Raw genomic sequence first — 24332 nt, forward strand, 5'->3', positions numbered from 1 at the left:
ATGGAAGCAATGCTCGAAGGGTCGTCGGCCGGATCCATCCTCGATCAAGTCGCGTCTCCAAATCGCATGGGCAGGCGCGTGCTGGCCTGGAGCCTCCTCGTCCTTCTTCGGCTCTTCCTCGCGCCATGCAGCGAGGCTGCTGTCTTCTACCCGGAAGACGTCCCGAGCGTCCCGAGCAACGTCTACGCGTATGCCGAGAACACGTCGGCGCTGCGCGTCCAAGTGCTGCCGCCGTATGGGATCCTGCCGCTCGGCAGCAACGGCGAGCCCGTGCTCGCGTACCAAGTCGACGTCGCGACGCGCATCCCAGAGGTCCAGACGTTTGCGATCAGTAGCAACGACGGACCGATCGCGTCGGGTACGTACCGTCTCTCGTTGACGAATGCACATGGCGCGTTTGCGTCGCCCAACTGCGTGGCATGGAACGCGACGGCCACGCAACTTGCGCTCGCGCTCAACGAGCTCCCGAACATTGACGGCGTCAGCGTGACGCAGTCGGCCTTTGGCGCTGCGCCACACGGCTTCATTTACACGATCTCGTTTACAGGCCCGGTCCTCGCCAACGGCCCACAGCCCAACGTGCTCGTCGGCAGCGTCTGCTCGCCCTTCTTGCCCGCGAGCAACCTCGTCTCGCTGACCGGCGCGCGCGTGACGCCGGGAACCTATGGCTTTGTGCCCGAAGTGTGGCAGCTCATGACGACAACGAATGGCGTCGGCCTTGGGGGAACCATGGACCTCTCGGTTGGCTACCAAGGCGACTGGGTGGCACTACCCACCGTGACGATCAGCGTCGATGCCGGGTCTCGCGTGGCGGTGACAACCGTCGCCAACTCGCTCAAGGGCCTTTTGAGCCGCGGCGACGTCGTGCGCATTGGCGGGCAGCGCTTCCGGATCCACGCGTCCGCGCCCTTCACCGACGTTCAAGTACCGCTCGACACCAAGCACATCCTCGGTGCCAACAACGTACCAGTCTACGTGTACGACACGGCCGTCGGCCAAGTCGCCGTGACGCAAGGCAGCGCGACCGTGGCGACGTCGACCGACTTGACACTGACGGTGGCCGTCGGCGACGACATCCAAATCGGCGGCCAAGAGTTTAGCGTCCACGCCATCACGACGTCGACCGTGACCCTCGGCAGCATCGCCAACGAGCTCGTGCTGGCGCCGTGGACCCTCGCCTCGTCGAACCAAGCGACGGTACTGCGCCGGAAGAAGGTGACGGTCCGCGCCGATGCCACGCCACGTGAAATGCAAGCGCTTCTGTCGTCGCTGCCGGGCCTCGGCACGGCAGCCGTCTCGCGCGTCGGTCCGTCCAGTCAACTAGGCTACGTGTGGTCGATCACGCTATCGTCGCTGGGCCCGACGAGCTGCCCGACCTCGCCGTGCCTCCGCGTCGATCCGCACTTGACCGACGAGTACGGAGGAGCTTGTGTTGGGTGCGCGGCGACCCTCGCCCCTGTACCCGGCAGTGTCGGCGTCCTTCCCGACTTTGGCACCCTTCTGTCGTCAACGGTGCTTGGCAGCGCCGTCTACGAGGTGCAGTCGATCACGACGTCAGCGACTACAGGACCCATTGGCGGCTACTTCTACCTCAACTTTGGCGCGTACTATACGTCGACAGCGTCCTTAGGCGCGCTGCTCAAGTACAACGAGCTCGCGAGCGACGTGCAGACGAAGCTCCAGGCCCTCCCGACGATCGGCTCTGTCAACGTCTCGCGCACGGCGATCGGGCTCGGATACCAATGGCTCGTCACGTTCACGTCCAACATGGGTCCGCTTCCGCTGCTAAGTCTGACGGGCAACTTCCTCTCGGGCGCGGGCGCGACGATCACGGTCGCCGAAGTGACGAACGGGGTCCCGGCTATGTTTGAGACTGTGCTCGGCGGCGTCTCGAGCGCAGCACCACTGGCCGTGCGCGCACGCGCGCAAAATGGCATTGGGTGGAGTCCCGGGTCCAATCTGCTGCAGGCGTACGGCCAAGGGACCATGCAGCTGCAGGCGTACACGCACCGACCACCGACGGTGCCGCAAATCGCGTCCATACTCCCCGTGTCCTTTTCGCAGCTCCAAGTGACGTTTGTGCCGCCGACCGACAGTAGCGACATCACCAGCTACGAGATCGAGGCGACGACGGACGCTGGCTTTGGCACACCGATGGTCGTCGCCATCGACGTGTACAGTCAGGTCCCCAATGACATGCTAGGAACCTTTCAGCTCTCGTACGGCAGCCAGTTGTCGCAACGACTGCCCGTGGACGCATCGGCGAGCGCGTTGGCCGCCGCACTCAACCGCCTGCCAACCATGCGTCCCGTGACGGCATCGCGATTGCTCTTTGTTCTTGGAGGTGGCTCGGCCGCCGATGCCGTCTCGGCCTTCTCCTCGTCTCTCGGAGCATTGACGCTTGGCGCACCGTTGACCTCGAGTCAAGTGGGGTTGCTCCCGGTGGGCACAGTGCTCGTTGTCAACCAGTTGTTGTTTACGGTCGCGTCGACGCCGCTTGCTGGTGATATTGCCGTCGCTGTGACCCCCAACGTCCTTGGCACCGGGAGTTTTGCGGGCACGTTTGCTCTCTTTGTAGTGGACACCGTTGGAAGCGTACGTGGACCGCTCGGGTACCGATGGCGGGTGACGTTTCCCCAGTCGTCGTTGAGTAACAACCGCGTGTCCTCGATCGATGTCACCACGGCGCAAGGACTGAAAGTCGTCTCGTCGCTCACGTCGGTCGCTTCGGGCGCAACCATCACGACACCGGCGGTTGCGGTACTGACGCCGCCAACGTTTCCTGCACATTACAGCTCGCTTGTCCTAAGTGCATCCAGCAGCAAGTGCAACACGTTTGTCGTCGGCCCGTCGTCGGCCACGCAAATTCTGCAGCTGTTTGCACCGACCACCGTCTCGGCCGGCTCGTACCAGCTCCAGTTGGAGGCGTCCGCCACTGCGTGCATCCCCTTTAATGCTGTCGCAAGCGGAAGTGCGCAGTCTCTCAAGACACTGCTCATGGCGCTGCCCAACGTCGGCCGCGTCTCGGTCGAGAGAACCGATGTCTTCAAGCAGGTGCTTTTACCGGGCAGCCAAGTGGCCGCTGTCACGGGCTACAGCAGCTCGACAGGGCTGCTCACTATCGTGAGCACCGGGGGCCCGGGGCTCACCACCGCCCAAGCCGCGGCCCTTCCCGTCGGTGCGCTTCTCCGGGTGCAAAAGAATGCGGGCGACACGACGCAAGACGCATGCACCTTTACCGTGTCGACGGCGCCGGCCGCCCAAGCGACGACGATCGCAGTCGCCTTGCCCGACCCCTCGAAGCCGTGTGCCACCTTCACCGGCGAGTCGCGCAGCTTGCGGCTCTTTGATCTGCCAACATACAAGATACAGTTCTATGGCGACTACCCCACTGGCGTCTGGCCAACGCTGCGGGTGTTGAATGCCGGGTCCGGGTCCTGCGCCGCGTGGGCGCCGGCCGTGGCCGTCAAGAGTCGTATCGGAACACTCAAGTACGAAGGCCCGTGCGCGTCCGGATCGCCTGCCATTCAGACGCTCATCGCAGATGCCGACTCGCCACTGGGTGGCACGTTCACGCTTTTCTATCGGGGTCTGAAGTCGGCGCCGCTCAGTGTGACAGCGACGACGGCGGCCGCGGTCGCCGCCGCCATGCAGGCCATGGTCAACGGCCCCGTGACGGTCACGACGCTCCGTCACCGGACGTACGGTCGTGCGTGGCAGGTCACGTTTGCGCCGACGATTACCGACGCGATCGACACCATCGTGGTCGACGACGCCTTCTTGACCGGCACGAATGCGGTCATGCAGTCGTTTCCGGTGGTCGAGTTTACGTCGACGTCGGCGCTGAATAGCTTGTCGGGCGACTGGACGATTGCACTCGACGATACGGAAACGACTCCGATTGGCGTCGCCGCGACAATGAACAAGGTGATTGCCGAGCTCGAGAAGCTCTACAATGTCAACGTCGCCATGGCCCTCACCAATGTCCCGAGCGATCAGAGCCAGATTGGGTACACGGCTCTTGCACTCTCGGTCACGGCGACGGCCAACTCGCCCGTGCTCACGTCGGTGCTGTACAAGGCGAGCGCGATCGACCCGAGCTTGTACGTTGTCGCTGGGGACGTCATCCGCTTCAACGGCGAGACACACACGATCGTGTCCGTTTCGAGCGCCGACATTGTGCTGGCGGACAATGCGATTGGTGGCGGCACCTTCCCGGCGTCCGCGGGCACTCTCTTGCGGTCCACAACGTCAGCCCCAGGCTTCATCGCGACGTATGCCGTTGTTATCACGGTTGTTTCGGCCACGGCGGGTTCGACGACGCTGGTCGTCTCGGCGGGCAGTGGCATCGTCGCCGGCGATGTCATCTCGATCGGTGCAGCGTTCTATACCGTGCAACTCGTCAACGGTGTAACTCTGACACTGGCGACGGCGTATGCCGGTACCGCCGTCGTTGCGTCGACGCCGGCGACGCCCGTTTACCGCAACGCGTTCATTTCAACAACGGACCTCTCGTCGAATGTGCTGGTGGGGGACTATGTCTGGTACACTTGGCCCGACGGTACGTGGAGCGAGTATGTCGTGACGTCGGTCGGTGTCAACTGGGTCACATTTACTGGAGTCCTCAGAGCGCCAATTGTGCAAGGCACGCTGACGATTGGCGCCGGCGGCTTCCGGTACCCGATCGTCTTCAAGTCGTTGTACGGCAACCTGGCATCGGTGGACGCGCTTCCCGGGCTCAACTGGGCAGGCCTCGACGCGCGTTTGCGCACGACCCGGCCCTACTTTGTCGCGCCAAACACGGTCACACTAGGGACGCCGTCCAATGTGCAGACCCTAACCCTCTCGGCAACGTCCGCCGCCGCCATTGGTACTGGGGCAACGTACACGGTATCGTTCATGGGCGAGACGACGACAGCCTTGCCATGGTCGGCCACCACGACCACGATTGCGGCGGCGCTGCAAGCCCTCTCGGTCGTCGACGGCGTCACGGTGCAGTCGACCGCCGTTGGCGTTGGGTTTGTCCATACGATTACGTTTTGGGGCGCGAATTACAACCGCCGGACGCTCCCGCCACTCAGCACGACGTTCACCGTTGGGACGGGCGGCAACGCCGCTCAAGTCTCGATCACCCAGTTTACGACCAGCAAAGGCTCGCCCCACACGGCCAGTGGTCCGTGGTACACCGCGCTCAACGCTGGCGCCACGTACGCGCTGCGGATCTCGGCAACCAACGCGGCAGGGTTTGGCGCTGCGAGTGCCGCCGTCACGGCGTCGACGGCCATGAACGCCGTGCTTCCATCGCCACCTCGGGGTGTGACGTTTGACGTTGCTCACGGCGCCACGTGGCTGGACGTGCGCTACCAGCCGCCCATGTACCACGGCGGAGCGCCCATCTTTATGTACAATATCGAGTATACGTCGGACCCTACGTTCACCAACTTGGGCGTTGACGGCGGCACTATCACGGTGCGGCAGCAGTTTGAGATCCAACAAGTGGCCACCAGTTTCCGAAGGTACTTGGTCTCTTCTAGACAAGGTGTGCAGTCCTATTCTCTAGTGTAAATGGCCAAGGCGGTACGTTTACGCTGGCGTTTGGCGGTCAAGTGACAGCGCCCTTGCCGTACGCATGCTCGGCCGCTCAAATGACGTCGGCGCTGGTCCTTTTGACGGGCAATGCCAACGTCCCCGGGACACCGATCGTCGTCTCGCGCTTTGGTCTGGGGTGGGGCACGGCGTGGAAGATCACGTTCATGGCGAATATGGGTGACTTGGCGCTGCTGCGCGCCGACAGCACGATGCTGAATGGTGACTTGGCGCAGCTGCAAGTGACCGAGATCCAGCGTGGCACGCGCGACTTGAGTGTCGGCGCCTTTACGTACGATGTGCAAGACATCTATACGAGCGCGTCGTCGCCGCTGGTGGGTTCGTTCATCGTATCGTTCGACGGCGTCTGGACGGCACCGATCTCGGTGCTCGCGTCGGCGCTCGAAATGCAAACTGCGCTGCAAGCCACATCGTCCATCCATTCGGCCAAGGTCTCCAAGACGATCTTGAGCTCAGCGCTCAACACGGCGTGCTGGTCCGTGACGTTCGCACACATCAAGAACAACATCGTGTCGGGCTCGGGCAACATCTTTCCCCTGCAGATTGTGACGGCGACGCTAACGGGCACCCAGGCCAGCGTACAAGTGGCCAAGAAGGTGCACGGCACGAACCCGCTCGCCCTTCGCGTCTCGGGCCTCTCGCCGGGCACCAAGTATTACGCCCGCGTCATGGCCTACAACACTGTCGGGTACGGGTCGCCGACGATGCCGTTCGCACAAGGCATACCTCGGACGCAGCCGTCGGCGCCGAACACCGTAACGACGACCGTGTCCAGCGCCACGGCGCTAAGTGTTACGTGGTCGCCGCCTCTCAGCACGGGCGGTGCGCCCGTCGACGCTTATCGTGTCGAGTGGTTTCGCAGCGCGGGGCAGCCCGTCGTTCAAACGATAACGACGTCGGCACTGCGCGGCTTGCCCGAGATCCAGCAAGTCACGAGCGTCGCGTCGTCACCGAGCTTGGGTGGCAACTTCAAGCTTGTGTTTCGGGGAAAGAGCACGAGCAACATTGCGTGGAACGCCCCGGCGACCGGCGTCGGCTCGGTGCAGTCGCTCTTGCAGCTGGTTCCCGGTGTTGGCAGCGTGATCGTGACGTCCGCCACGTCCATGCGCGCGGTGCCGGGGCTGTACGTGCTTCTTTCGACAGCCACGACGGCGATAGCGCAGGCGCCGACGACTGACGTCGCAACGTGCTGCGGATTCGCTGTGGGGAACGCGGTTACGATTGCGGGTCAACCGTACACGATTGCAACGTTGGCAGGCACCACGATCACGCTGACCGCGCTGGGACAAGCCGTGACGACGACGGTCCCGGTTCCCGTCTTTGTGAGCGCGAACGGGTTTACGTGGTCAATCACGTTTGGTGACATGCATATCGGTGACGTCCCGCCGCTCGTTGTCATGCCGAGTGACAACTGGGGCGGCACCAGTGCTGGCATCTTCGTCACGACGGTCCAAAACGGACTGGCGCCGATCGGCGGCATGTTTCGCCTCACTGTGCCGCTGACCGTCAACGGTGTCGTCATGTCGCAGCAAACGGACCCGATTCCGTTCAACGCCTCGGCGGCCGATCTCCAAAGCGCTCTCCAAGCACTCGACACGGTGTCGTCCGTGGTTGTGACCCAGTCGCCCAACGGGTACGGACGCAACTGGTTTGTCACGTTTGCGCACGAAGTCGCCAACGACGTACTTGCGATCGTTCCCGACGGGAGCGGCCTCACGGGGGCCAGTGCGACGATCTATGCAGCAATCACGAGCCCCGGGGTGCAGCCCACGTACTACTGCGAGAGCAGTGGCGCCGCCGGAACGTGCCAGCAGCTCGTTGCCAGTACCGCGCAAACCACGGTCGTGCCCCAGCTCACGACAGGTGTCCCGTACTTGACGCTTGTTCGCGCTCGCAACTCGGAGGGGTGGAGCCCGGGTGCGTGGGGTCTGCCGCAGTACGAGACCCCCCGGGGCATCTCGTCCGCACCGACTAATGTGCAGCTTTTGGTCTTGTCGAGTACGCTCCTCAAGGTCGTTTGGTCGCCGCCCGCAAATCTCGGTGGTACAAGCGTGATGTCGTACACGGTGCAGTGGGATACCGATGTCGGGTTCTCGTCCGTCACGAGCCCTGGCTTCGACTACTACTCTGTCATGATCGTGTCTTCGAGCGCGACGGGGCCATTTTACTACAACATCCCGATCGCGATGCAAGTCCCCATCTTTGCTCGCGTCGCTGCGACCAACGACCGGGGCACGAGTGACTGGGCGATCACCGTGCCATCGTCGGTGCTGCCTCAAAACGTGCGCCCCGGACCGCCCATCTCTCCGACGCTGACCGTGGTCAGTAGCGCAGGATACTTGGTTTCATGGCAGGCACCGTCGACGGCGCTTCCCGTCTTTGGCGGCTCGGGCGGGATCCCACTTACGCAGTACATGATCGAGTGGGATGTCTCGCCCACCTTTGACTCGCCCGCTGCGTTCGCCATGGTGTCGGGGACGACGCTGCAGTACGTTATTGGCGGCGAAAACGTTTTGACGGGCGTCGTCTCGTCGGTGCTCACGCCCGGTGGCACGTATTTTGTCCGCGTCTCGGCGTTCAACGGGCTCGGCGCGGGTCCTGTGGCGGCGACAACGCCGCTGTCGGCTGTCTTGAGCAACCAGCTGCCGAGCACCCCGAGTAGCTTGCAACTCACCGATGTGAGTGCGACGAGCGTCTTGGCTTCGTGGCAGACGCCAACGTTCGATGGTGGCCTGCCACTGCAGTCGTATGCGCTCATGTACGACGACAACAGCAGCTACTTGAGCGGACACGCCGCGACAGTCTCGGTGCCCATCGTTCGCGAGATGCAGACGCTGTGGGTCTCAACAGACCCCGTGTCCGAGACGCAGTACATTGAGGCCACGGTGCAGGTCACTAACGAACGCCAAACGGTCCGAACCACGGTACTCACTCGCCTTGCGGTCGTCTCGTTACCGAATCGCTTCTGTAGGTGACGGGCGTGGACGAAGTTCAAACGATCTCGACGTCGTGCGCCAACGTTGTCGACGAGGTCCAGACCATCACGACGTCGGCGACCGATCGGAACGAAGTGCAAACCATCGTTCTCGACGCAACGGTCATCAACGAAGTCCAGGGCGTCCGGACGTCTCTGACGAGCGCCCCCGAGATACAAACCGTCGTCGTCGGCACGACCCGCGTCAATGAGATCCAGTCCTTTAGCATCACGTTTACGGGCATTACGACTACCGCGGGGATAACTGGCGGTCTCGTGATCAGCCTCGATACCACCTTGTGCTTCTTTTGCGCCAACCAGATGACAGCGCAGACCGTCGACGTGACGACAGCGGTCACGTCGTCAGTCGACTCGACGGGCGCATCGAACTTTGTGACGGCACTGCAAGGTCTCTCCAACGTCGACACGGTAGTCGTCACGCGCGTCTCGACGCCCGACAACACCAACAACCGACTCACACTCGACTTCAGCATCACGTTTACAGGCATTGAAGTCGCTGGCAATATTCCTGCGATCCAGCTCCAGAGTACGCTCGCGCCGCTGCAATCACCGGTCCCAACGCAAACGTCCGAGACCCAAATTGGCAGCAACCCCGTGTACAATCCTGGCAGCGTCTTTCGACTCTTCTACACGTGCGAGCAGTATTCGGACCCGACGGTCACGACCGGTGCGTTCCCGGGTGTCAGCGCCGCTTGCCAACCGACGGCGCCGGCGCTCTGCGCGACGTGTGCTACGGCGTTTGACGGCACCACGATTTCGGTCAACGTCGATTTGACGGCAGTGGTGGCCGTGGGGGCCGTGCTTCAGATTGGTCCGTGCGTCTTTGGCATCTCGGCGCGGACGGCCACGACGCTAACGGTCGACACGAACAACGTCGGGCGCTATTGCTCGACGTTTTCATCCGCGACGCTCGCCGTATATGCCGCCAAAGTGCTCTCGCCCATCTCAAACCTCGTCATGCGGCAAGGCGCCGGCGGGACGCAGTACCCCGAGGTCAACACGGTCGTGGCGACGCAGTTTCTCAACAGCCTCGGCAAAGCCGTGTCCGTGGTCGCAACGCCGGTCGTGTCCCTCGCCTTTGTCGGCACGTCGTATGCGATTAGCTTTGTCAGCAACACAGGCACGATCCCGCTCCTCACGTGCGACGCCACCAACATCGTCGTCACGAGCGGCACAAAGACGTGCTCGGTGACACGGACGTCGATCGGCAGCATGATGTATGGCACCTTTACGCTGTCGCTGACGCGGGCGTCCGACGGCGTTCTCTTTACAACGCCGGCGATTCCGTTTGATGCAACACCGGCCGCGCTGACGCAGCTGCTGCAAGGCGTTGGCGCCGTCGCCGAGTGGGTCTGGGGCACAGTCAGCGTCACGCGCAGCATGTACCCACCGGCGCCGACGCGCTGGTCGGGCGGCTACGCGTGGACGATCACGTTCTTGTCGCGCGGCTGGAACGTCCCCAAGATGACGTTCACAAGCAGTCTCGGCAATGCGATTGGGGCCACTCCGGCGCCCGTTGTTGTGATCGAAGACGCAACGAGTCTGCTCACGCCGTCGCTCGGAAGTGTCGACGGCAACCAAATCAGCGGGTCGTTCAAGCTCTCGTACAACGGTGTCGTGACCGCCGCCGCGTGCGTCCTTGGCACCAACACGGACGCCGGCGACATTCTCGTGGGGCCCACGGTCCGAGATACGGCGTTCGAGACATATCTCAAGGCGCAGTTTGGATGGACCAGTGTAAGTGTCTACCGGTCGCTTCCGACGCGAGCCTTGGGCTTTACGTGGTCGATCACGTACACGGACGCCAACACGGGGGGCAACGTGCCGCTGATTCAAGTCGTGTCCCCGAATTTCGTCGGCACCGGCGTCAGCATCACGACCAACGAGGTGGTTCCTGGCAACCAGCTCAGTGGCACGTTTCAGTTGACCTTCAACGGACAAACCACGGGCCCGATCGCGTACGATGCTAGTATCCAAGACGTAGCGACGCAGCTCAACAACCTCAACTCGATCCAGCCCTCGCAGGTGACTGTCTCGCGCATTGGGCCGTTCGGACCGACATCCGGTGTCCTCAATGCCGTCACGCAAGTGCGCGGGTACCAGTGGTCCATCACGTTTACGTCGTCAACGTGGAAAGACCCAACCGCCGACCACGCAGTGTACACGCCTGGCAACTGGTGGGGGCCTCCGGCTGCGTGGACCGACGTGTGGGAGACGGGGTACTCGAAAGCGTGGGGCCGCCACGTGGGGCCGCTCACCGCCATGGGGCTACAGCTGTCGTGCTTGGCGCAAGGACTCACCGACACGGCCAACGACGGCTCTCCAACTTGCGTCGTCGGCACGTCCCAGCCCGGCGTTGGCCCGCTCAAAGGCACCTTCACACTGCAGCTCGACACAACGTCGAGCCTCTACATGTCCAAGAACGTGGTCGCAACCAGTGCACCCATCGCGCACAACGCGTGGGCGACGGCGGTGCAGAGCCAGAGCAGCGGACAGTCGATGCAAGAAACCTTGCAGGCCATGACCAACGTCGGGACAGTCGCCGTCACGCGAAGCGCCGTGAACGTTCTGACCGGGGGGTATACGTGGACGATCACATTTTTGTACGACAAGGAGCCCTGCGCGCAGCACGACTCGGTCAACAACTTGTGCAACGCACCTGGGAACGTGCCACCGCTCACTGTCGCGACCAACAGCTTGGTGGCCTCGACGCCGGCGATCGCAATCTGCGATCAGACGACCAACCCGTGCGGTGTGGCCGTCGATGGCGTCATCCTCCGGTCTAGTTTCAGTGTCTTCAAGGTGACGGGGGACCCGGGGGTCGAGAGTCGGTTTGCTCTCGCGGCCACGTGCCAGGGCGCGACACTTGGCTCGACGTGCGGGGCGATCGTCGGTGGCTTCGTCTTGACGACGGCGCAGCCCAACTTGCCATCGACGCTGCTATCGGGCGACCAATTCTACCTCGCAGGCTACGCGTCGTGCGTCTTTTCAGTGGCCAGCGTCACGCCCATCTTTGTTGATGTCATTGACCAGGTCTGCGTACCGATGGCCGGCGGTCTCACGGGCGGTCCATTCGCTCTCACTATGGTACTACCTTGGAATGCGCAAGAGAATGCTATCGCACGTGTCCTCCGCGCTGCGTCCGCGACGTCACTTGAGACGGGCATCTGGGCCAACGGCCGCGTCACCAGCGTCACACGGACGGTCATTGGACAGTACGGTGCCATGTCGTGGCTCATTCGGTTCATCTCCAACCCTGGCAATTCACCGCCAGGCGCTGGGAACGTGGCGCCGCTGACCGTGTCGTTTCTAGCCGCGCCGACCTGTGTCTGTCAAGTGACCGTCGCCGAGACTCAGCCCGGATCGGTGCCCCTCGGTGGCTCGTTCACGATCGACTATCACTCGACGTTTGGACCTCGTGCGATTTCCTACCTGGAGACCGCGGACCGCTTGGAGCGAAAGCTCAACGAAATGAACACGCTCGGGCGTGTCCGCGTCACGCAGTTTGCAATTCCGTCGGTGGGGCTCGGGTGTCTGACGACGGGGTGTGCGGGCGGTTGGGACGACGTTGCCGTCGCCAATGACGGCACGCGCGGCGGGTACCGGTGGCGTGTCGTGTTTCTGAAGAACCCCGGCGCATACAGCGGGTACACGTTTCCACCAGGCACGGGCAACATGAACGCTCTCACGGTCTCGTACCCGGCGCTCACGGGCGCCCAGTCGGCTGTCAACGTCATCACCGTGACCGAGGGCAATTTGCCGATCACGGGAGCGTTTGCGCTTTCCTACGACGGCGCCGACACGCCACCGATTCCGTACGCGGCGTCGGCGCCCATTCTCGAACAAGCAATCGAAGCACTGCCGTCGATGAGCTACGTTCCGACCACCAGCGACGTCTTGTCAATGTACCGCATTCCGCTCGCCATTGCGACGATTGCGCAGGACAGCAATGTGGCGACCATCTCGGGTGTCGATATCACGCAGTATTTCGCACCCGGGGATTTGATTCGCTTTGGACCACCGCCGTCCGCTAACACGCTGGTCGGGTCCAATGGCGATGTCCCTGTGACGGGTGTCGTTGCGTCGTCGACTGTCACGGTGGCAAGGGCCTCGCCGAGTGTAGTGGCACCGACGTCGCTCTCAACGACGTTGTTTCCCGGCAACCAGGTGCGCCTCAGCGGCAGCATCTACACGGTGGCACGCACGGGTATTGAGATTCAGACGCTCACAGTGTCGCTGCCAACGGCGTCGTGGACACCGACGAATGTGGCAACGGTAAACTTTTATAAGCTCACGCTCGCCTACCAAGGCGCGTCGACGGCGTCCGCGTGCTTGCCGGTACAAACAGCGACGCTCGCTACGGTGCTCAATGGTCTCGTAACGACGATCGACCCGACGCGGTCGAACAGCTTGGTCACTGTCACGCAAAGCCCGGCGACAGTCGTCGGTGCCAACACGCAGATCGTCTACACGATCTACTTTGGCGGTGTCACCGTTCTTGGTGACGTGGCGCAGCTCACGGTGGACACTGCTTCGTGCACAGCACTTGCTGGAGCAACAGCAACAGCAGCCACTGTGCTCAACGGAGGGCGCATGGCGCACCAGCGCGTTACTCTTTCGACCGACTCGGGCTACGTCGTCGACCCCACAGGGTACTGTACCCATACGATCTTGTCGTGCTGATTGTTTGTGATGTAGATACTACCAGCTTTCGTTGGGCGGCGTTGCGACGACGTGTATCAAGTGGGGCGACACGAGTGCGGCGATTCAGGCCCAAGTCAACGCCGCGTGGCCCGATACCGTGCTCGTGTCGTCCTACGGCTCTGGAACGTCAACCACCGAGCTCCAGCAACTCGTGCTGGCGTCCAACGCCCCCGTCGTGAACGGCGCCAACGGGTACTTTCGCCTTGCGCTGACCAACAACGGCGCGACGGCAACGACGAGTTGTCTCAACTACGGTCTCTCGGCGGCCGCGCTCCAAACCGCGCTGAACGGACTGAGCAATGTCATGAGTGGCCACATCGTCGTGACAGCATCCGGCGACGGCACGGCGGCGTCGGGCTACGGGTTTCAGTACACGATTGCCTACAACGGCAACCTTCGCGTCGGTCTCAGCAACGTTCTCGGCAACATGGCACCGCTCGTCGTCTTCTCCATGGGCACCGGAGCGTGTTCGCCCGTGTCGTCGGGTCTGCCGTCGATTTATGTGCAGACGCTACGCGACGGAGCGCCAGCGTATGCTTACGATTTCTACTTTGTCGGAAGCTCATACAGCTACGTGGCCCCCATCGCCATCGTGAGCGAAGCCACGTGCACCAACGGGTGGTCGATCGTCGGCGGCAGCTCGCGGCGCATCGTAGCCAGCGTCGTCAACGGCGGCGGCAATTACGCGGTCCAACGCATCGTCGTTTCGGACGCAACGGCACCGATTGCTGGCACCCCGAGCTTCAAGATCGGGTTCCTCGGCCAAACGACGGGTACGTGCGTGAACTACAACGCAGCCGCGTCCGCTGTCCAAACCGCTCTCAACGCACTCTCCACGATCGGCGCCAACGGCGTCGTAGTCAATTTGGACATCGACCCCGTCCTCGCACCCAACGGGTTTGTGTATTCAGTGACGTTTACAGCGGCGGCGCTTGGTGGCACACTGCCGCTCCTTGTCGTCGACACTTCGAGCTGCACCGCTTTTGCTGGTACGTCGTCCGTGACGGTGGGTTCCGTGTACGCGGGCGGCTCTGCGGACAACCGACTCGCGCTGTCGACGCCGTACGCCGGGGACGCTGTCGGCGCTGCCGTGCTCTACGGCGTATCGCAGACGTTTTCCGTGCTCAACGAACAATTTGCTGTGATTCAGATCGTCGTATCGAACCCCAACGGCAACATTGCGCTCAGCGCCACGTACGACTTGACGCTCGGTAGCACAACGACGACCGTGTCGTGGAAAGCCACTGAAGTCCAACTGGAGGCGGCTTTTGCGACGCTAACGGGCACCGCGTCGGGCGTCACGGTGACGGTGCGCACCGACCCCGTTTTGTCGCCGAATGGGTACCTTTACACCGTGTACTGCCTCGGACCGCTCGTCATGGGCAACATTGGCCCACCGACGAAAAGCAACCTCCAAAACTTTGGCACTGGCACCGTCACCGTCACCACGATACGCACCGGGTCCAGCACGAACATGCTCTCTGCGTCCAATGTGCCTCTGGCCACGGTCGCGTCGGCGGCGGTACCTGCAACCTACATTGGTAGTCGCGGCGTCAACTTGGCCGTGTACAAAGTGAACGGGTTCCAGTGGTCGCTGCGATTTGCCGAGATGATTGGCGACGTTGCAGCACTTGGCGTCGACAGCACGGACGTCACGGGCGTCGTCACTGTATTTGACAACTTTGTCCAAGGGTCACCGTCCAACAAGTATACTGTGACCAGCCTGGAGCCAGGCAACGAGTACTACATGCGCGTTGCGGCAACGACGGCGATTGGCTCAAGTCCGTGGTCGACGTCGGCATCGATCATTCCCAGCGCTGTGCCACCGCCGCCCGTCAACGTTCAGACCGGCCTCGACCTGTTTGTGAGCGAAGTCCAGCGCGTCAAAACGGCCGCGCGTCACGTGCTCGAAGTGCAGTCGGTGACGACGTCGGCGGCCATGATCTCGGAGGTCCAGACGCTCACGGTCACGACCAACCCTTGCGGGTCGAGCACCTGCGTCGTCGGTAACATTGCGTTTCGACAACCGACGGTGCAAGTCATTGCGATCGCTGCCAGCGCCACGATCACGGCCGGGCAGTTCCAACTCGTCTACACGGACACACGCAGCGACAACAACAACGGCGCCTTGACGTACCAGGCATACCCGACCGCGGCCATCAACTGGAATGCCCAAGCGAGCGACGTGGCCGCGGCGCTGGTGAACACGGGAGGCTTGGCCGCCACCGACATTGTCGTGACGCGCACCGGCGATGGAAGCGTGAGCTCCGACTTCGGCTACACATTTTCAGTAACCTTTGTGAGCCTCAACGTCGCGGGCCAAGTAGCGCCAATGCAGATTCTGGAAACCGCAGCGGCGTCGGTGGCGTGCACCGCGTTTGCAACTGTGGGCGGTGCCCCCTACTCGCTACGCCAGAGCCAAAACCTCGAGAGCGCGATGGGCACCAACACGGCTGTCCAGCGACTCGTCGTGCAGAGCGCCGCCGTGCTGTACACGGGCGGCTTTACGCTGTCGTTTACGTTTGCTGGCGGCACACGAACGACGACATGCCTGCCCTTCAACATTGCTGCGGTCGATCTCGAGGCGGCGCTCGAGCTCCTGTCCAACATCGATGCGGTGGTTGTTGTGCAGTCGTTGGACCCTGTGGTCGCGCCCAACGGTGCGATCTACGATATCTTCTTCCACGGCCACGGCCTGTCGCGGTACGTACCATTGCAGCCCGTGCCGGCGCTCGTCGTGGCCACGGGGTGTACACCGTTCCAGACGCTCGTCAACAATGTGCTGACGGCCACGACAGCCAGCGTCGCGGTCACGTATACGCATCCCAACGGGTTTGCGAGCGGGTTCTTTGCCGCGGCGACGGCTTCGGCGAGTGTGCTTCAAGCCGACATTGCGCGTCTCCCGATCGGCGGCCCGAGCGTGTACGCCTCGGCGTCCCTCCCTGACGACCAGGGTGGTACTCAATGGACGATCGTGTTCGATCAAGTCAGCGGCAACGTTCCGCAGTGGATCTGTTCGGCCGATGCCACCTTTAGCGCCGTGAGTGGGGCCACCTGCGCCAGCGCCACGATCGTCGACGGCAATGTGCTGGGCGGCAGCTTCCTCCTCGGCGCGTCCGACCCGATCCCGTTCGATGCGGACGAAGTGACCATGACGTCCATTCTGCAGCAGCAGTCGTGGGTCGGGGCTGTCCTCGTGACACGGACAGGACCCGACGGACAACGTGGGTACACGTGGTCGATCTCGTTCTTGACGTACCAAGGCAACGCGCCGCTGCTGACGCCGACCAACTTGCTCTCGGGCATTGGCAACGACATTGTCGTGACCGAGATAGTCGCTGGCAACCAGATGGGCGGCACGTTTACGCTCACGTTTCTCGGGGCAACGACGCCGCCGATTGCGTGGAATGCCCCCGCGTCCACCGCGCAGTCGCTTGGCGACGGCTCGTCGCTCCAAGAAAAGCTGCAGACGCTCGCGACGATCGGCGCGCTCGCCGTCACGCGCACCGGCCCGGACTTTGAGGGCGGGTACGAGTGGTACGTCACGTTTGTCGACAACGTGGTGACGGGCGGCAGTCTTCCGCTGCTCCAAGCCAACTCGGCGGCGCTCACTGGGACAAACACGCTCGTCGACGTCCGGCGACTCGTTCTCGGGTCCCTGGGCTCAGGCACGCGGCTAGGAATTTCGTTCGACCCGCCATCGACCGACAATGGATCGCCCATCACGAGCTACACGGTCAACTGGGACACGGCCAATACGTTTGCGGCAACGCCCATGGCGCTGAGTCTCACGGACCCCGCGCTCTTGACGGCGCGGCAGTACGTGACAACGGGGGCGTCGAGCCTCAGCTGGTCGGGCACGCTGTCACCACCAACCACGACGACGCAGAGCATCGCCGTCGGCGCTGTCTGCACGAGCTTCACGCTCTCGTTCATGGGCGCAGCTACCGGCACGATTTTGGTCGGGGCGACGCCGCTGGCGACCGTGCAGAGCATGTTGAATGGCCTTGCGACGATCAACGGCATCGTCAGCGTGACACCGACCACTGGTTTCGTTGCGCTCAGTACGTCGTTTGCAATTGTGTTTTCGGGGCAGTTTGGGCCGCAGCCGGTTCTCGTATCGTCGGCCGGTTGCGCCGTGCCGTCGATCGTTGCCGCTGGGAGCACGAGCTACCGGAAGGAGGTCCTGGCGTTCCAGTGTACCGGCACGGCGGGCGCGGTCGCCATCACCGCCAAGAGCATCACGACCACGTTTCCTTTCAATGCGCTCTTGGGGGACGTGGCGAGCGGACTCGCGACGGCGCTAAGTGCTCCGACGGGGGGAGTCACGGTGACGGCGCCGTCGCAGCTTTTACTGTGCGCGTCGGCTACGCCCAACGTTGTGACGATGACGTTTCACTACGTCTATGGCGCGCTCGGGAGCACAGCTGCGGACAGCGGCACCGGTGGTACAACAATTACGCTGGCGCCGACGAGCCGGGCGGGCATCTACGTACGTCCTACGAATGCACTCAGCGGGACGTTCCAGCTGACCTTCAACGGCGCCACGACGCCGCCGCTGAACGCACAGTCGGCCGCGATCGACGTCCGCGTCGCGCTCGAGAGTCTTCCAGCGATTCGGACGGCGTCGGTTGCGCAATCGTACGCAACAACTGCGCTGGTTGGCACGGTCGACGTCGTGCAAGGTCAGTTGTACGTGACGTGTGCATCTGGCCAAGTATGCAACTTTGCGTCGTTTGCCTACGGCGTGCCGGGCGTCCCGATTCAAATTGGCGGCACTTGGTACACAGTTCTTAGTGACACGTCATCGGCGTCGCTGCCGTCGAGTGCGCTGTACCTCGGCGATACCAACGGCAGCCCGAAGGCGTTTGCAGGCGTCTCATCGCTCGGTGTGCCGGTCTATCAGTGGACCAAAGGGTACCAATACATTGTCGACTTGCTCTCAGTCTCGACGCCGGGCATGCTGCGTGCGAGCAATCTGCAGCTCAAGCCAAGTGACGCGACAGTCGTGACGCGCGGTGCGTCGTGCAAGCGCTGCGTCTACGTATCGCCGTCGACACCCGGGCTGACACCCGGCACGCCGTACTTCCTGACTGTCAACGCCGTCAACGTCAACGGCGCCAGCGTCGCGTCGACGGTCGCCACGGCGACGCCGCGGCAAGTGCCCAACGCCCCGAACGCGCTCAACATCGTCGTCATCTCAGGCACGCAAGCAGTTGTCTACTTCAGTCCGCCGGCGCCGCCCGCCACCAGCGCGATCAACTACAACAGCGACATTACGTCGTACCTTGTGCAGTGGGACACGCAAACGAGCTTCCTGCACGGACGACCGGCGTGCACCGGGTGTGCCACGGCTTTTAGCGCGACGTCGCTCAGCATCTCGGTGGACTTGACTTCTGTTCTCGTCGTCACCAATCAGATCACGCTCGGTGCCATGCAGTGCGTGCTCACGATTACAGCCATGTCGCCAACGACGATCACAGTGGCAGCCAACGCATGCCCGTCGTTTCTCGCGCAAGCGTACGACGTCGTGTTCTACCGGATTCCGCCGGCGACGGTGTCGGGCGTCGCGATCCAGGGCACGCCGCCGTACCAGTACCTCATCCAAGGCCTCACGCCGGCGGTGACGTACTACGTCCGCCTTGCTGCTGTCAACTCGGTGCCATTCATGCGTGTGGCGGTCTCGGGCACCCCACCAAATAACTGTCAATGGTCATTCCCGATTGCGATCACACCGACGAATGTGCTTCCAGACCCGGTGCTCTCGGCCGTCTTGTACGTGCAGTCGCCCACGTCGCTCGAGCTCCAGATTCACCCGTCCGCGCGCGATGGCCAGGGGCTCAACGGCGCCGCCGTCACGTTTTATTCGGTCGACGTCGACACGGTGTCGACCTTCACCTCGGCCGGGCGTCTCTTCCCCGTCGACGTCCCTGCGGCAAGTTTTGTGTCCTTGTACGCGGGCGGGCCGCTCACGTATTCGATCACGGGGCTTGTCACTGGCACGCAGTATTTTGTGCAAGTCCGCGCCAAGACGAGCGTCGGTTCCAGTCTCGCGACGATTGCGACCAACACGTTGGCGCCGTCCGGACCTCCGTCGGCGCCGACCAGTGTGCGCATCAGTACGCCCATGAAGCAACCGAACGCGCCGATCACGCAGGCCACGGTCGTGTGGGCGCCGCCGACCACGTCCAACGGACGACCGCTGAGCTACTTCAACGTCGAGTGGTGGACGACGGCGTCTCGCGCCGAAGTGCAAGTGGTGCAACTGCAATGGACAAATGCGCCGACTGCGCTGACCTTTACGTTGGCGTTTGGTGGCTCGCTCACCGGTAGCTTGGCCATGGACTGTGCGCCCGAGAACGTCCGCAGCGCGCTCATGAACCTCGGGGGCGGCACGACGCCCGGCGCGCCGCTCATCGGAAACGTCGAGGTCACGCGCAGTGCGATCAATGTCAACCAAGGGTACCAGTGGAGCGTGACATTTGCAACGGCGCTGTGCAACCAGCCGCTGCTGCAGATCGCGATCGTCTCGTCCACGGGTGGTAGCGGGATCCAAGCAAGTACATTTGAAGCGGTGGCCGGTGTCGTCGGTGGTACGACCAGTACCCCCGGCACGCCCGAAGTCCAAGTGCTCACGATAACCAACGCGAACGCTGCACTGACAACATCTGGGTTTTTCCGACTGGCGTTCCAAGGGTCGTCGTGGTCCAACTACCTCCCAGCGTCAGCGCCGGCGTCGCTCGTGCAAAACGTGCTCCAGCAGCTCGCGACGATCGGCCAAGTGTCGGTGGCGACGATCACCAACGGAGCGTTTCCAGCCAACATGGTAGCGTACGCAATCACATTTGCGTCGTTCGTCGGCAACGCCCCGGCGCTGGCCGTCGACAGCAGCAACCTTTTGCCAACCTCCTCCGTCGCAACGGTGTACGACGGCAACAACGTCGTGCTCAACACGGGCGCATGGTGCCTGCCCGCCGACACCGTCTGTGCGGCCATCTACACGTACGTGCGCATCGGCGAAGTCGCCATCGGCTACGGATCCTACGCCACGACGGCCGCCAACGTCCTCACGTACATGATTCCGAATCTCACGACCGGGACGGCGTACTACGCGTCGGTCACGGCGCGCAACACGCTCTCGTTTGGCCCTCGCGCGGCAAGCTACCCGGTCGTAATCACACCGCCGCTGCAGGTACCGTCGCCGCCCACCGCCGTCTCGGTGAGCGTCCAGCCTGGCTCGTCGACGCAACTGCTGGCGACATATTCGGCGCCAATCAGCCACGGCGGGTCGCCCGTCTTGAAATACCTCGTCGAGTACGACACGTCGCCGGCATTTTCGAGCGCGGGAAGCCGAAGCGTGTGGTGTGCGGTCGCCAACGTGAATGCAGTCTGGCGGGTCACATCGAGCCGCGTCAACGTCGCGCAGACGTCGCCGATTGGTGCCGGGTGGTTCCAGCTCAAGCTCACGCGCGCCAACGCCGTGTGGACGACCGACCCGATTCCGTTCAACGCCGTCGCGCTTGGGGCGGCAGAGCTCGGCGCGCAGCCCGCGTTCTCGCTGCTCTACTGCACTGCGTGCGCTACGTGCACCGACACGTGCAACGTGGCGCGGCAACAGACGTCGGGGTCGCTTCAGCGCAAACTGCAAGGCCTCGCTTCGATCGCGAACGGCGTGACCGTGTCTCGGACGCCCGTGGCCGCAGCCGACGGCGGTACGTTGCAGAGTGAGTAGGGACATCTACTCATGCGTTTGGTGTAGGATATGTGTGGTCGATCACGTTTCTGGACGCCGGCGACGACTTCACCCTTGAAGCCGTCGCGTCGTCGTCGAGTCTCAACTGCGCTGGCAGCACGTGTGCGTCGACCGACTACCAAGTGGCTGCGGTCAAGGTCACTGCGGGTGTCCTCTACCCGCCGTGCACGGGCGCCCAAGTCATTCCCGCGGCCGGTGCGCTCACGAAGGGTCAGTTCTACTACGTGCGCGTCACGGCCTTCAACGCGATTGGGTTTGGCTTGCCGCAAGCCGTCACGAGTCCGCAAAAACCGATGGTCGTTCCGGGTTTGCCGACCGGCGTGACGCTCACCGTCAACTCGATTTCGACATTGCAAGTGGTGTTTAGCCCGCCGGTGGACAATGGCGGCGACATCATCACGTCGTACACGGTGACGTGGTCGGTCGCCCCCGACTTTTCAGCGTCGCCGGTGACGTTGGTCGTCAACAACCTCGCGAATGGCTCGCCCTTTACCGCGATCCTACCGGGCTTGACCAAGGGCCTTTTTTACTTCGTGCAAGTGCAAGCGACCAACTCGCAAGGCACGGGCCTCCCAGCGCTCTCGTCGCCGCTCTCACTCAACCCGTCCACGGTGCCGCTCTCGCCCACCAACGTCGTGCTGGGTGTGACGTCGCCCAGTATGCTCACAGTCGGGTGGGCGCCGCCGGCCGACAATGGCGGCGACGCGCTCACGGGCTACATCATCGAGTGGGACGTCGTGGCGACGTACGACAGTCTGACGCCGGCGCCGGACCGCAGCAGCGTCGCGATCTCGGACACGACGCAGACGTCGTACACGATCACACTGCTCACGGCGCAAACCGCGTATTTTGTGCGCGTCTCGGCCGTGAACCGACTCGGTCCGAGCGCGCCCCAAGACGCGGCTCCCCTCCCGAGCGTGCCCGCGCTCGTCGCCCCCGGCAAACCCATCTCGCTCGCGGCGTCGGTGGTCGCGACGCCTACCGCCGGCATCTACGTCCAGTGGCAGGCGCCGTATGTTCCGTACCACGGCATTCCGTGCTTTGGGTCGCTCGCGTCGCCCGTGCCGTGTCCGTTGATTCTCGGCGTCAGCGCCGTCTACGGCGGGTCGGGTCTCCGAAGCTACTACCTCGAGTGGAGCACGTCGTCCGTCTTTTCCGGTACGAACCGCGTGCCCGTCGCCGGCACCAACGTCCTCTTGACGACGGCGGGTCACGGCATCGTGTCGGGGACAACCTACTATATGCGGATCCAAGCCGTCAACAACAACGGCTACATGAGTCTCTTTTGCCAGCGCGGAAACGTCAACACGTACCTCTGCCCCGACAGTTTGCTCTTGCCCGACGGCAGCTTTGTCAATGGCGCCTACGTCATCGCCACGGCGCCCTAGACCTTCTATCTTCTTGTACACAAATTACACGATACCATTCACAACTACATGAACGAAACACGATGATTCTTCAAGGGCCGTACTTGGACCGCTTGCTTGGAGCCTCAACAGAGTACGTGGCCAGCCGCTCGATCGTATCTCGTGGCTCGGTGCTGCCCATAAGAAGCCCTTTGCTGCTTCTCACAGCAAAGCGCGGGTGCACTTGCCGCGCTGCTTGGTGCTCTCTCAACCGGTAGCACGCATCCAGTGGGTGCTGCCGGAGATTTTGGTGCAAGACACAGTAGCTGCAGCCAACGCTAGCCGGGATGCAAAAGTCGGGGCGGACGCTCGAAGCGACCACATCAAACTGAAGCATCGTGCACTGCTCCACCTTGTGGCTTTGGTGGCCGCAGTAGCTGCACTCGGGCGTCGGCAGAGTGGGCAGCACGAGGCGTAGAGGTAGACACTGGCGCGAGATCGGCACGCCCGTGTGCACGTGCTCGACGAGCCAGCGGCAGTGGGCTTCCGCGTGGCCTTCAAAGCGGCCAAACGACACGCAGTACCTGCACCAGAGACCTTGCGGCACGACGAATCCCTTTCGCACCGAGCGCTGGAGCATCGCGAGCCGGAGTGTGCCGCAGCCGTGGAGACGGTGGTCGTTGGTGTTGCAGTAGGCGCAGTGCATATCCTTGTTGTGGCGGGCGTACACGAGCTCCATCGGCGCTCTGGCGCGGTCCCGGACAAGGTTGACGTCGCAACCGGTGTCAGGCCACGACTGCCCGAGCGGCAGCTGGAAGGCTGGGCGCACGCAACGGCGCGTGAGGTCCTTTGCGAGGTGCGGGCAGCTCGACTCTCTGTGCGGCGACGGCGCTAGGCAGTAGGAGCACGTCGCCATGTACGGCACCGCAAACGTAGCGCGCACCGCATTGGCCGCAAAGTCTTTTTTCAGCAAAGGGCAGTTGTGCGTGGTATGCTGCATCACAGTGCAGTAATGGCAGGCAGCGACGCTGGTTGCTTGCACTAGGACCGACGTTGGCAGCAGACTCGTGCTTTTGCTCATACGTGGCGGCGCATCGTCGCGTTTTGGCGCCTCTTCCATCCAGGTGTCCTTCGTGTCGATAGCAGTGTCCTTCGTGTCGATAGCACTGTCCGGCGCGGCTCGGCGCCGGGGCGGGAAGGCTGCAAACACAGGTAGGCTCTCGCCGTGCTCGACAAGGCGCTGCTTGAGCTCCGCGTACTGCCAACCGCCGATGGCCCGTTGCCATGCGGGAAAGGCAGTCGCGAGACCGGGCGAGAGCGCATGGCCCAGAAAGACACACTGCAACTTGGCCATGACTCTGCAGCGATAAGTGTCCACGTCGGTCGTCGTCGATTCATCCAGCGCGAGGAGTGCGTCCAGGAAGGCTGCGCTGCGCACGTCAAAGGCCTGGAGAAAGGCGCGGGTTGCAGTTGCCGTCGGGTATCGGAGCTCGAGATCGACAAGCGACTGCAGCAAGCCCAAGAGATCACCTCCCACGCACTTGGCTTCGAGCGCCGACCAGAGCGCGTACGGTCCGTCGGTCTCATTGAGGTCGACGCGCAAGGCCGGTGCGATCGCCGACAAAAGGTACCGGGTTGCCATCGTCGCGGTCGTGTGCTGGAGGCGCTGGGTCGCCAGCAGCATGAGCTTGCGCTCGTGCTCCGCAAAAGATAGCACGTCCCGAGCATCGTTGCTTGTTGGCGTCGTTTCCTGCGCCGTCATGGAGGCGTTGGCCTCGGCGCGGATGCGGTCACGCTCGGCCGAGTCGACGAGTTAGGAGCGGGTCTTCGTAGCCCGGCACGAGGTAGTACGCTTGGAACTGCGCCGACGACGCTAGGAAGGTGGTCTTCCATGCGCGGAACGACGTTGTCGCCTCCAGCATCGGCG

At 63.0% G+C, this 24332-nt stretch overlaps 2 protein-coding genes across 2 annotated transcripts; one reads left to right on the forward strand and one right to left on the reverse strand.

The window, feature by feature from the left end:
• On the forward strand, positions 1-22529 carry SDRG_15222 (hypothetical protein; the record flags this gene model as incomplete). The annotated part of the gene is made up of 5 exons (XM_008621388.1): positions 1-5516; positions 5561-8531; positions 8579-13254; positions 13301-21018; positions 21066-22529. 5 exons carry the CDS (start codon positions 1-3, stop codon positions 22445-22447), a joined length of 22263 nt encoding a protein of 7420 aa, XP_008619610.1. The 3' UTR covers positions 22448-22529.
• SDRG_15223 (hypothetical protein) lies at positions 22468-24332 on the reverse strand. The gene is made up of 2 exons (XM_008621389.1): positions 24247-24332; positions 22468-24200 (listed from the first exon to the last, which is right to left on the reverse strand). Exons 1-2 carry the CDS (start codon positions 24325-24327, stop codon positions 22518-22520), a joined length of 1764 nt encoding a protein of 587 aa, XP_008619611.1. The 5' UTR covers positions 24328-24332; the 3' UTR covers positions 22468-22517.

This window comes from Saprolegnia diclina (assembly GCF_000281045.1).
Source record: "Saprolegnia diclina VS20 unplaced genomic scaffold supercont1.86, whole genome shotgun sequence".
Lineage (NCBI taxonomy): Eukaryota > Oomycota > Saprolegniomycetes > Saprolegniales > Saprolegniaceae > Saprolegnia > Saprolegnia diclina.

Coding starts and splice junctions, on each gene's coding strand:
- SDRG_15223 (XM_008621389.1), bottom strand. CDS start 24,327: ATGCTGGAGGCGACAACGTCGTTCCGCGCATGGAAGACCACCTTCCTA. Junction 24,201..24,246: donor AGTTCCAAGCGTACTACCTC/GTGCCGGGCTAC, acceptor GACTCGGCCGAG/CGTGACCGCATCCGCGCCGA.